Source organism: Hippocampus zosterae, chromosome 16 (assembly GCF_025434085.1).
Source record: "Hippocampus zosterae strain Florida chromosome 16, ASM2543408v3, whole genome shotgun sequence".
NCBI classification, from domain to species: domain Eukaryota; kingdom Metazoa; phylum Chordata; class Actinopteri; order Syngnathiformes; family Syngnathidae; genus Hippocampus; species Hippocampus zosterae.
The window spans coordinates 4,081,783-4,095,597 of record NC_067466.1 but is presented as its reverse complement, the minus strand read 5'-3'; the positions used below and the strand labels follow the sequence as shown (position 1 = coordinate 4,095,597).

The 13,815-nt window shown below is 42.8% G+C and overlaps 2 protein-coding genes across 3 annotated transcripts in view; one reads left to right on the top strand and one right to left on the bottom strand.

Moving 5' to 3' along the window:
* Positions 1-13,815, bottom strand: part of LOC127587820 (uncharacterized) — a 270,103-nt gene that overhangs the window by 38,632 nt on the left and 217,656 nt on the right. The window lies entirely within an intron of this gene.
* opcml (opioid binding protein/cell adhesion molecule-like) overlaps positions 1,350-13,815 on the top strand; it is a 162,877-nt gene continuing 150,411 nt past the window's right edge. For both annotated transcript variants that reach the window (XR_007958862.1, XM_052046286.1), the window contains exon 1: positions 1,350-2,040. Coding sequence is in view for 1 of the 2 variants with exons in the window: in XM_052046286.1 (XP_051902246.1) it covers positions 1,883-2,040 (158 nt within the window). In the remaining variant the exon portion in view is untranslated. The remainder of the gene's footprint in view (positions 2,041-13,815) is intronic.

Sequence of the window (13,815 nt, the reverse complement as noted above, 5' to 3'; positions counted from 1 at the left end):
TTAGCCGCAATGATGCCTGACATGAGCTTCCATGTTGTGGAGAGACAGGTTATTGGCCGATAGTTGGATGGGGCTGCACCCTTTGAGGGATCCTTCATGATCAGGATGGTTCGCCCTTCGGTTAGCCATTCTGGGTGAGTCCCATCCCTCAGCAGCTGGTTCATTTGTACTGCTAGGCGCTCATGGAGTGCTGTGCTCATGGAGTGAGCCAGTAGGTGTGGACCATGTCCGGGCCTGGTGCTGTCCAGTTCTTCATATCTGAGACTCTTTCCTGTATGTCTGCCACTGTTATGGTAACCGGGTTCTGTTCAGGGAGGTTGCTGTGCTCCTCTCTCAGGGTCACCAGCCATTGTGCACTGCTGTTATTCCTTCTCCCATATGCCTTTCCAGTACCTTTCAGTTTCCAGTCTTGGTGGGTCAGCTCTGTTGTTAGGACCCTGCCACTGAGCGTACACTTTCGCAGGTTGTGTTGCGAACAGCCTGTTTATTCGTCTGGCCTCATTCTCTTTCGTGTACCGCTTTAGGCGACTGGACAAGGCTTGGAGCCTTTGTTTGGCAGTTTCGAGTGCTTCAGGTATGGTCATCTGGATGTACCTCTCGGGTATCGGCCTTTTCATCACACCTCTCTGGGCCTCCGTTAATTGACTCACATCTTTCCGGGCCGCCTTGATCTTAGCCTCCAACCGTCTTTTCCATGGTGGGTAACGTATCTCATGGCTTCCATGGTTGCTCTTATAGCCCAGAGTCTCCAGGATCACTGATGCTGAAGCGTATATCAGCTCATTGGTTTCTGTGATCGTTACGGTAGGGATCGCCCTCAGTGCTGCATTCACACTTTCTATGAGACTTTCAGATGGTACTTCACATTGCTTCGTTGCTACCGATGCCTTACCAACTGAGCTATCCAGCCGCTATGTATATATATATATATATATATATATATATATATCAGAGAGAGAGAGACTTGTGATAGCAAAACAAAACATATGTTTTATCCTATCTGTATTTTTACATAACACAATAAATTTTGGTTTGAAAACATGTCAAAGATAATATTTTGTGAAATGATTGTTCAAGTTACTGCAATAAAGGTGTGACAAAACATATTGCAAAATCCAAATGATATTATTTATTACACAGTAGTTTGAAATGTTACAGATTTTAGCAACGTTCATGGAAGTTGAACCATCTGTTTTGCTAGTCACATCAAATGATGCACGTGGCATCATTCCCCCCGCCTCGCCTTTTACACATATGCCTGACACCTTTTCGTGCTATACCAAGTTATTAAAAAATAGGTTAGTGAGACAAGAATTATGTGGTAATGTAGGCAGCTGTACGAGGGCAGGGTTGTAGCCTTCTGAACGAAAATAATATGCAGAGGAGAAGAGTTGTCGGGCTTTGCGTGGTGTGCGGTTGATTTACATGGTGTCACGCAGTCAGTCCAAGACAAGGGAAGAGAACCTAGTCGATCTAACAACAGGGATAGAGAACCCGAGGGCATAGTGACGCTTTCCCTAGCAGAAGCATCTTTTTGTGAGCACCCATTTCACGGCGATGACGATTTGAAGAAGCGCTGCTCATTTCTCCGGGGACGTTGCTTTTTCTCTCCTCCTCCGACGTCGGAAGTCAGTTTCCTCGAGCAAGTGACGCTCTCCTTCTCTTCGTCTGCACACGCTCCGAATAACACACACGCACACAGACTCACAGTGTTTCATAACAAGCCTGTTTGCTTGGCGAGAGAGAAAAGCTCTGAGGCCAATTCGAGCACGCATCTTGCATCTTGCTTTGCCGAGTGGAATTTGCGGACCGCAGCGCGAAGACGCCAACAATACAAGAACGTTTCAAGTTATCCCTGAAACTTGCGCAGTTGATAGGGAAAATGGGAATTTGTGGCTCTTTGACGGTGACTGGGAAATGCATCGTCGTCCTCGGACTTAAATTGTTATTTCTGGTACCTGCGGGAGTTCCTATCAGAAGCGGGGATTCTGTATCAAAGGACAACATTACCGTGAGACAAGGGGACAGCGCTGTGTTAAAGTAAGTCTGTTGTCCGTCGTGCATTACATTGGTCATGATGAGCGCCTGCGTCGTGGATGGCTGCTGTCATTTGCTGTCACACCATGCGTTAGCTATGACAGCTGCTCGTCGTCCTTTAGAGTTATGAACGATATTCCAAACGTACTCAAATAAACATTTTTTTAACATTAAAGATGGCGCTGAATGTAACATTGGAAAGTTCCAATTAAGTCTTATCGTTGGTTTTCAGCCTTCCTTGTTCATTGCCCTTGAATGTTATTGATCGAATGGTTAATGTCTTGGTGAGGGTGCAAGGAGGAGCTGAGATACCCAAACTAGCATACAGCACGGGTGGTCTTCAAATCGATTTGTGTGAGTGATACAAAAATACACTTATATTTGAATTTAAAGGGTTGTTTGACGAGTCAAGGCAGCAGTGATTCCAAACGTTTTAAATTTAAAGGAGTTTCTTCAGTCCATCTATATATTAACGACAACGATAAATGTTGGCATGATTTTCCACGGGGATGCTGTTAAATTAAGCATACTGTATATTAACCCTATGATTAAATGTTAACAGCGCTATCTTTTGTTCAATCACAACAATCTCCTTTGGCTTTGTGTGTTTTGCATGTGATACTTTTTTTGACCCACCATCAAAAATAGACTTTACAGTTGATGGAATCATAAACCAGTTATGTGGTTGCGGTTATGTATGTCGTGTTCTGTTGAAGAAAAAAAAATACACCGTAATTGCAGTGGGTATCAAAAGTCAACACAACCCTGATTACACTCCAGTTGTTAGTAATACAGTATACACACACCTGTTTAAGGATAAAAAAAAACTAACTAAAGAGACTATTTTTTTAAACGTTTTTTTTCTTCTATTGATGTGACCTTATACCTGTACAATTCAATTTGGGGGGGGGGGGGGAGTCAAGAGAGGAAATAAAAACCATTACCTTTTTTGTTTGTTTTGATTCCTAGCAGAAGCCTAAATATTTTGTGCTAACACTGACTTCTACTTTGAATTTCCCTCTACCTTGACCAAGGTTCACACTGCAGAGTATGATGCAAAATTTGTAGTTTTTGTTGAATCTGAACAAAAACTAAGGTTAAGCATTAATTATGGTGACCAGTGAAAAACAATGATCAAAAGTGTGGGATAGTTTTGATCTTTCTCTCGTTGTAATGATGCAAACCTGTCCACCATATTCGCTTTGTGAAAAAAAAAGAAAACTTTTTGATGCCAACTTTGTGTGTGTTAATTTAAATAAACAGTGTCTTTCAAATAACACATTGATTGACACCATATTTAATTCACTTGTGAGTGAATGTTTAACTCTGTACTCCCTCTGTCCCTAATGTTGCTTTCACCGAAGGACCAAAGCTTCGAATCTGTTTGGTTCCCAGTGGCTGTGCAACAGAGCCACTTCAGACTTTGCATGCACATTTCAGTCTGTCAGCATCTTCAGCATTGTTTTGTGCACACTACATTTCTTGAAGTGTTTCCAATGTTTACAAGATTTATTTTTTTGATCAATGAAGCCGGCTCCGTTTCCATGTTGAGATGGCTTTAGTAAGCAAAAATAAATAAATAAAATAATCAAGGAAAGACGTCAGGCAGACTTCATTTTTGGTAAATCAGTCACTTTAAATGGTAGCAGGTATGTGCTGATTCCTATTTAAGATGATTTTGAATGTGATGGGTTCATTTTGAAGAACTCCATCCCCAGTTATACCAGGCTTGCGTCTCAGTTGTCTCAAAAATGCTTTCAATTGAGTTGTACATGTTATAGGACACAATTAATAACGGGGACATTTAAAAACAAAATATTTATTTCAGGCGGCCCGGTGGGTGACTGGTGAGCGCGTTGGCCTCACAGTCTAGAGGTGCAGGGTTTGATTTGGGCTGCGGCCTTCCTGTGTGGAGTTTGCATGTTCTCCCTGTGCCTGTGGGTTTTCTCCAGTTTCTTCCTGCATTCCAAAAACATCCACCCAGGTTAATGGAACACTCTAAATCAGGGGTCCCCAACCTTTTTTGCCTCACGGACCGGTTTAATGTCAGACAATATTTTTATAACCAGCCTTTAAAGGCCGGATAAATAAAACACAATGATATGATATGATATGATATGATATGATATGATATGATATGATATGATATGATCGGCATGAAAACTGTGATATTTTCGAAACACAATAATAAACACGAATCACGACACGAGGAATGTCCTATCTGGCCGCAGCGCTCTCTGGTCGCTCTCCATCCATCCATCCATCTTCTACCACTTATCCGGGGCCGGGTCGCGGGGGCAATAGCTTTAGTAGGGAAGTCCAGACTTCCCTCTCCCTAGCTACTTCTTCCAGCTCTCCCCCGGGGATCCCGAGGCGTTCCCAAGCCAGCTGGGTGACATAGTCTCTCCAGCGTGTCCTGGGTCTTCCTCGGGGTCTCCTCCCGGTGGGACATGCCCGGAACACCTCAACAGGGAGGCGTTCAGGAGGCATCTGAATGAGATGTCCAAGCCACCTCATCTGGCTCCTCTCGATGTGGAGCAGAAGCGGCTCGACTCTGAACCCATCCCGGATGACCGAGCTTCTCACCTTCTCTCTAAGGGAGAGCCCGGACACCCTGCAGAGAAAACTCATTTTGGCCGCTTGTATCCGGGATCTCGTACTTTCGGTCACGACCCATAGCTCGTGACTATAGATGGGGGTTGGAACATAGATCGACCGATAAATTGAGAGCTTCGCCCTTTGGCTCAGCTCCTTCTTCACCACGACAGACCGATACAACGTCCGCATCGTAGCAGACGCTGCACCGATCTGTCTGTCGATCTCTCGCTCCCTCCTGCCCTCACTCGTGAACAAGACCCCAAGATACTTAAATTCCTCCACTCTTTGGTCGCTATGGTAATGTTTAAGAAAAAAGAAAACCTTTATTAGTCTTGCAATGGAGAAATTCCCCATTCACAGCAGCAAAGTTATGAAAGGAAGAAGTAGAACACCAAAACATAGGAGCTGCTGGAAAGCTGCTTGACAAAACAGTTAACAGAAAGTAAATAATAAATACAACATACAGTATAACATAAAAATAGAGACAGTCGTGCAATCTTGACCACTTTTCCCTCATCTGCTTTGTTGTTTGAAGCAGTTCTAGATGAAAGAGGAGAGAATCCAAGTGTCCTTTCACCAGTGGATTAGAGAAGTCATGTTCAAAATGGGCACATGTATTTTCAAAGTAAACAAGAACCTGTAGCGTCCATTGATGAAAAAAAGAGATTGGTTCATTTCTCCCGTCCCATGTAAATCAATTTCAATTCCAAGCTTAGACTCTCAGTTCCAAATACGCATCGGCACTCCTTGCAGACGGTCCTCTCTCCTCATCCACAACTTCAGCATCCGTCCATCCAGCCGCACTTACAGTACGTAGACTGCCCAACACCGCCGACTTCTCCACTGAACAAAACGGGGCTGTGAAAAATGCTGCCCATTAGAAACCTCCGGTTTCCTCCCACATTCCAAAAACATGCACGGCAGGCTGATTGATCCCTCTAAATTGTCCCTAGGTGTGGGCGTGGGCGTGCATGGTTGTTCGTCTCTGTGTGCCCCGCGATTGGTTGGCTACCAATTCGGGGTGTCCCCCACCTACTGCCCGAACAGAGCTTGGATAGGCTCCAGCACCCCCGCGACCCTAGTGAGGATGAAGTGGTTCGGAAAATGAATGAATGAATGAATAATTCTATCTGTGCAATAAGTTTCTCCTACTAGTATCTATCTATCTAGTTAGCTAGCTAGCTAGCCTACCAGCCAGCCATCTAGCTAGCTAGCTATATGTATTCGATAGAAATTCTATTTGGGTTCATCAAAGGAACTTTGAATGGTGGCAGGTGTATACTGATTCCCATGTAAAATGAGTTTGAATGTGATAAGTTGATTCTGAACCCAGCCACATAGTAAGTAAGGAGATGGTAGCTACGCTTGTGCAAAGTTGTGTAAGAAGTTTTTGAACATGAAGAACAAGAAGAATAAAATGCTTGATATTTGAGTTTGTAAGTTGAGGGGTTCACTGTTTTGTAGTGGATAGCTTTACTTTAAAAATGGGCAAAAGGAGAGATGGAATCCTTTGAAGGGAGCTATTTATTTTCCCCGTCTACACCTCCAAACGAATGAACGAATAAGAACACCTCCTTCCCGGAAACACAAAACGCTTCCTGGTTTCCTTAACCAATCAGATAATTATCCTTTATTTGTCCCACACTGGGGAAATTTACAGCCTCCAGCAGCAAGAATGTGGGTAGAAAGAAGAAAGAAGAAAAAACAAACAAACACCGTTCAATACAGTATACAGTACAATATAAATACAACATGGATAAATCACAGTGCTATTTACAATTGTTTTTCACATCATTTAATTATTATTATTATTATTGTTGTTATTTTTACTCAGCATCCTGACAGCAGTCGGTAGGAACGAGCGTTGGTATCTCTCCTTCTTGCAGCGCGGGTGTAACAGTCTCTGGCTGAAGGAGCTACCTAGTGCTGTCAGGGCGGGCTGGAGAGTGTGGGAGGGACTGTCCATCATAGCTTTTAGCTTAGTTAGCATCCTTCTGTTGCCCACATCCTCCAGAGTGTCAAGGGAGCAGCCCAGGACAGAACTGGCCTTCCTGACCAGTCGCTCCAGTCTCTTTATGTGCCGGGCTGAGATGCTGCCTGACCAGCAGACAGTTAGTTATAGAAAGTCTTAAGGAGCGACCCCTGAACCCCCAAAGACCTCAGTTTCCTGAATAGGAAGAGTCGGCTCGGTCCTTTCCTAATCAGGGTGTCCGTGTTTGTAGACCAGTCCAGTTTGTTGTTCAGAAGAACACCTAGGTACTTGTAGGAGGTCACCCTCTCTATGTACATACCCTGGATGTTCATCGGTGCTGGTGAGGACTGTTTCCTGCAGAAATCCACAACCAACTCCTTAGTTTTCCTAGGGTTGATCTGGAGGAGATTCTGCTGGCACCAGTCCCCAAAGTCCTTCGTCAGTCCCCTGTACTCCCAATCGTCCCCCTCTGTAATGAGGCCAACAATCGCAGAGTCATTGGAGAACTTCTGAAGGTGGCAGTTTGGAGTGGCGTGTCTGAAGTCCGAGGTGTAGAGGATGAACAGGAATGGAGCCAGAACAGTCCCCTGCAGCGCTCCAGTGCTGCATAGAAGCCTGTCCGACTCACAGCTCTGCAACCTCACGTACTGCGGCCGATTTGTGAGGTAGTCTATGATATGATGATAATATCAACATAAACTTGTTTAAGCAATTATTAAACGGTATATAACTTAGGTAACTGTAACACAAACGAATATAATGCTCAAATATAAAATTAAAATAATTAATAATTTAACATAAGCTTACAAGTTTATGCATTTCTCTTTGAAGGTCGGAGGAAATTATGTAATTGCCTGCGTCTCTAGTCAGTCTGCTTTCCTCCTGTCTCTAGGAGGCAAGTTGTTAATATTGCGTTAGCTCACCCAGGCGCCTGCCCCTTATGTTTTACCACATTGTGAGAATAGACGCCAAGTTTGTCTCTCTCCCTTTATTGTGCACGACAACACAAAGCAGCATATATTAAATTCTTGCAAGAAAATGTTTTGGTTTCATAGATGGTGTGAAGGATCTCCTTTTCACATGGATAGCACGGCAGTAATATGACTTGTTTCGGCAAAAATAATGACTTTGTATTGGTGTGAAGCATCTCAGCGAAGAAGTGATCGAGAGGAGGCATAGTGGATAGGCTATGACAAGGCTTTTTTTGAAGTACGGTATTAGATACGCTAACAGATGTCTGGGTCACTATTTTGCGCTGATTAGCCTTTCTCTCTTTTTCTGGATTGACTGGAATGCAGCAGCTTAGAAAATCACAACAGAAAAGTTTGTAAAGTCACTCGGGCTGCCACAAACGATTATTTTGCTAGTCAACTCATCACCAACATTACATGTTACAACATTACATCTTGAATTGTTGAAAGCATGTACAAATTAGTTAATAACATAGAAAATTAAGATGGCAGTAAATTCAACTTTGATTACACTTCGCATCTTGTAACAGCATTCCTGACATTTTTTTTAAATGAGGGAGCAACTTGAATTGAAGGCAATGCTGCGGCCGTTTTTATTTTTATTTGTTGCTGTAAATGGTTTGTGCATTTTAAAATGGACCCAACAACTATAGACTATGCAGAGTTGCACTAATACAGTAAATATTCTCTAGTACGGACTCGTGTTTGCGCTGCCCAATTTGTCCTGATAACAGAAATTCCTCATTTGGGAAATGAGCATGGTACATGTCCTTTATGAACCTGCAAGTATGTTGACAAAATGCGTGTGTAACAAGACAATCAATAAAATACAAAAATATATTGTCCAAAAACTGTTTATATAACAAAAACTGCAATACAGGTGTAAAAAAAATCACAACAGTAAAATACATATAGTATTTTAATGTTTATTTTTTTCTGTCTTGGGAAAAAAATGTGTATTTTGGATTGTTTTGTTGGATGCATTCTTTGGTTTATGACAATGTTTGCCTGCGTGTCATACCGTTTTTCTTGCTAGTTGCAAGTAACTGTCCCGTTGATCACTGATGTCTGGTCATTCTTGTGCATACTGAAGGATTTTTGTTGCCGTTTGCATTGGTTCCTTGCTGGATGGTGGCTTGTCATCATGAGTTGAATCGATGCCTTGTTTTTTAAAGTTTCGTAAATTTGCGTCTTTCCGACTCCAAAGGGCCGTTCACACGGCACACATTTGCTCCGGTGCTGCACCGAGATAGTTTGTTGCGGGATATTTTGCACCGCAGCAAATTGTGTGGAGCGTTCACACGTACAAAGACGCTGAGCGGGGCAGCCCCGCTACAGTCTCGGGGCTGCCCCACTTGCGTTCACACGGCAGTTTCTGCAGCGGAGCAAAACGACAGAAAACAAACGAGCTGTCGTGTTGGTTCTTTCTGAAACGTACTGTATATACACAACTCAAGCGACGACCGGACCGGCACGTCCTTCTCCTTCTCGGTTTCCGTGCCTTCTGCTCGCGAGTGACCGCCCAAGAAAACGTAAATGAAAGATTACTTCAATGACACTCAGAAAAGCAAACACCATTGCGCCAAACAGAAAATCAAGAGAGGAAATCACAAAATAAATTCTATGGGGGCGGGGGGTTGTGAACAACCAACAAAGGAACAAACAACTCCGAGACAGTCCAGTGTCCTACAAAAGGAAATATGTTACTAGCCAAGTCTTGTCATGTCGTTATGAATTAAGCACATTACAGAAGTCCGACAGAGCACGAAAGCAACGCATTCTCGCCATACGTACTCTTCACAAGCATTTGCTCTGGAGCTAATTTAACCCAGTTGCGTTCACACGTGCACATTTACACCGGTGCTGCCTCGCAAACGAGCATTTGCCCCGGAGCAAATATTTGACCCACCTCCCTGAGGTGGGTCAAATTTGGTCCGGTATAAGCGTTTTTCCGGGGCTACCCCGGAGCTAATTTGCACGTGTGAACGCTCTACTGGGGCAGCCCCGGTGCAGCACCGGACCATATCTTGCCGTGTGAACAGCCCTCAAGTGTCTGCTGGATCTTTTTAACTTTGTGTCCAGCCTGCTCAAACGGATGAATTTCACTCGCTCCGCTCCAGTCGTTACAGTTCTTCTACGTTTCGATGCGATGATCTACATGACGTAAGCGAATAAAGTTAAAATCATTCACAATTACAGTAAAACGCACAGCAATAAAAACTCACTTACACGTCGTCGTTTAGAATCTGATGATCGAAAAACGTGAAGTGAAAACTTATTTCAGCGTCAGTCTTTTCCGTCGCATCGTGTGGGAGTTGCGTATATTTAAGCTCCCGCGCCATTACACCTCCATCCGGGTTACGGGTAGTGGAATTTCCGCTTACGCAACTTCCGGTACCACGTAATTTCGTAGTCAAAATGTTAATGCATAGGTTTTTATTCCGGGTGAAGGATATTCCTTTTCATAGAATTCCGGGGATGGGAATATTTACTGTACTATGAAACAATGCAATTAGGAAAATAAATACTTGAAATGGACTGTGCGAAAGACAACTAAACGCAAATATTTAAAGTTTGTCCAAAACGTTTTGTTTTCCTTCACTTTTACGCATACAGGGCTCCCACTCTTCTACTTGCTTTTAATTTATGGACCTTTTAATGACTTTTGTGGACCAATTTAGCCATTTTAGGGACGTTTTCTCCATTCAGCTGGGATTCACGGTGGATTTAATTCCCGCTCAGCAATACACGGGCTGAACAGAAAGCCACATATCACTGAGCTGGTGTTCAAATCATTGCTGCCAAAGGAAGGGCACATCTTTATTTTTAGGGGCAACCACTTAACCCTTTATTTGACATACTGTATGTCAGATTTTCACTTTGCTACCTGTATCACAGGAAGGAAAATGAAAAAAAAACTTTTGAATTAATTCTCAAATAAAACACACAAAGAAAATTTTAAATTGAGAAAATATAAAACTATTTATTTACTACTATTATAAACAATTTATTTTCGAATAAACACAACACTAAGAACAGAGCTAATGGTCATATGGGTCACCTGGAAAATCTGGTTTCACTAACAGTAGTGCTAATTGCCCATCTTAGCAGCATCCAGTATACCTGAACAGCTGAAATGCATGTCAGAAGTCTAAATCCCAAATGGTCCTACCCAATTATTTTCCCTCATATCACCTTCAATGATCAGACATGTTTTATAATGACAAATATGAAACTGATATGACAATTAGGCAATAGCAGACAGTGACTTAGTTTTCTCCTCAATCTCTTTTGCAAGTTGTTGGCGATCAATTTTCTTCTGTTTTGCTGTGTGCCTCAATGCATTTGACTTGTGCATTTGACGTGTGCATCCGCGCGAACATGTACGCACGCGCTCGTCTTTTGGAAGCAACCGACGCAACAAATCAAATACGCTTTGATGTACAACAACAAAACGCTAGCCTAGACAAAACAACTGCTCACCTTAGCTGACGCACACACAGCAGAGCGCAGTGGACTATCGACTGCGGAGGCGCGCTTCGCTCGAGTGGCGTCGCTACATAGTTGTCTGTCACTTGTTGAGATTGATAAATTCGATGAATCGATTTTTCCAGAAAATGCGATAATTGTTTGCAACCAAACCATCCATTCACTGCCCCAGGATGGCATCAATCTATTCTTATTTCCCGGAATCACCCGAAGTGATCACGTGATCATCGTCGGAACTAATTGGAGCGGATACCAGGTCCTGCATTTTTCGACAAAACTAATAATTGGAAAGGTGTAAATGTGCTTTTGTAAATTATGTATGCTTGTTTTAAATTCACATTTTTATCCTGTGTTTTAAGCTCTTGTAAAGTGTCTTTGAGTGTGATGAAACGTGCTTTCAAATAAAATGTATTATTATTATTATTATTATTATTACTAGTGGTTTTAGCAGAGCTGAGCGGACCAAATGTGTCCCGTTTTTTTTTTTTTAAACCTATGGCGACATGCAAGTCAGCACATTTACGGTGCATATTTTCATCCACATCTACGAGACGCATCAAACGTACATAAATGATTAGTGTTACTGGCAACTTGAGGCATAAGAAGTGATGAAGTTTTGAATGGGAACTTGCAAGCTAGTCAGCAGTTATCTCCTCGTTCCAGCGGCTCTGGCGAGGACTCTCAGCTACTTTCCGTTAAGTCTGAAGCCACATATTCGTCCGACATATCGGGATCCAAATCGCTCTCCAATTCATCGTTTTCGCCGTTGTCATTACGAGACGATTCCAACGAATCGCTGACGTGTGCCCGGCGTTGGCCATGCGAAGCAAAGCAGCCTCTTTGCCGTCAACGCTGGAAGTCGCCGGGGAGACGATTTGTGGGCGATGTGGGGCATCGGGAGGCACAAAATGCTCTGTCAAGCGATGGTCGCTGACGTGGAGCATGTTCATCTTCATCAGATGAACTCGAAACTCGGCGTGAGCTATGCGGGCCGCGTGTAGCACGCCATGTTTGTGCGGGCCGACGTTCGTTTGACGGGTGCCGCTTTCGATTACGTGACCGAAGCATCATTTTCTCTTCCACACAAACACCATCTCCTTTGTTGTTTTGTTTCGAGGACGCTATTATACCGAAAAAAAATCCTGTTTAGTTTCCTTTTCTCCATCATTGCTAGTTGCTAATTTCTACTACTTCTGCCACGTGATCCTGGTTGATTTTTGCACCACTGCCACCTGATGGCCATTTGTTTTGCTATTTAACATTGCCGTCAAGCCTAACCCTATGGTGAGAAGTTGCTTCAGACTCTCTTGCACCCTCCCCCATGAAAAATACGTCATGGGGAGGGAGCGGCTATGCGCAAATTGACGTATTTATACGTCAAAGGGTGTAAAAGAGTTAAGGACCCATACGAACCCTGGCATAATTCAAGATAGCACATTGATCGACACCACGGGTGCCCAAACCTTTTGGACTGAAGATCGACTTTACGATCAACCAACCTCCCGCGATCGACCCATTACCGCGCACGCACGGCATGATGAGCAACAGCGTGACACGGAGGCATGCGACGCACTTTTGCAGCCTGTTAACTATCGCAGCTCACACGTACCGTTTTAAAGTGCTTCCCTTGGCCCTCTAGGTTCCTATTCTTCGCCCGTGCCCTCGGTGAACTGTACATGAAACAAACTTTGAATGAGAATAATGATAACGATAAAACATAAAGCGCAACAGCTCTGATCACAAGTTGCAATTGCAGATTGCTGAGCGCTAACAATTTCCAGTGACGCAGGTCACGCGCCACTGTAGGTTAAAGATTTACATACTTTATTTTTAAAATACTTTTTGTGAAAATGAGACTGATAGGATGATTAGGGTGCAGTGTTCATGAACACAAAAAATATATATTACTAACATGCACAAAGACACAAAAATGGTTATTTGTTATTTTTCTACTCTACACCCCTCGCTTTCGACTTGGGACCAGTCCGCGCTCTAAGATGAACATGCTGCGTTCCATTCAGCTAGACAGCGTCCATTGTTTTACCTCATCCACCTGTGTTTTTAGTGTCCCGGTAAATAAGAAGGGTTCAGCAGTGGAGAGAGTACCAAAGAAATAATAGGAAATTAAAGTGAAAAATTTTGTAATTTTTATTATGATTATTGTTATTAGCATTATCTGTCCAGTGTGTTTCTCACTGAAACTATTTTCAAGCTATCTTTTATTGTCCCTCTTCTGTATCTAAGTACTGGAACATTGTTAGACATATTATGAAGATCATAAGCGTTCTTCGTTGCGAGCATAAGCAATTCTTCGTTGCAAGTATAATCAGTTCATTATTCATTATCAACCTACAAATGTATGATAACTAAAATACATAGTTGTTCCTTCTCATAGACAGATGGAGTAGATATACTGCATATATGTTCTTCAACATATACAGTACAATATTAAAATGTACATATTTTATTGACAATATTGGATGTTTTAAATATGCCGTCAATATTGAAATCATGAATAAAACTTCTCAATGTTTATTGTGCAACGAACACATATACAAATAGAATGTGGCAGTTAATAGTTGTGCTGGGCAGTTTATTTCGTCGCTCTTCTCAGATAGACACAGTTTCTCATCTAAAATCCCACCTGCTGAAATTCCATCTGCCCGATTCCTGAACTTCAGCCTGGATCCCTTTTTTCCTCCCCCACCTGGTGCTCCAGAAGGAGTGCTAATGTATTTCCCTCAGCAC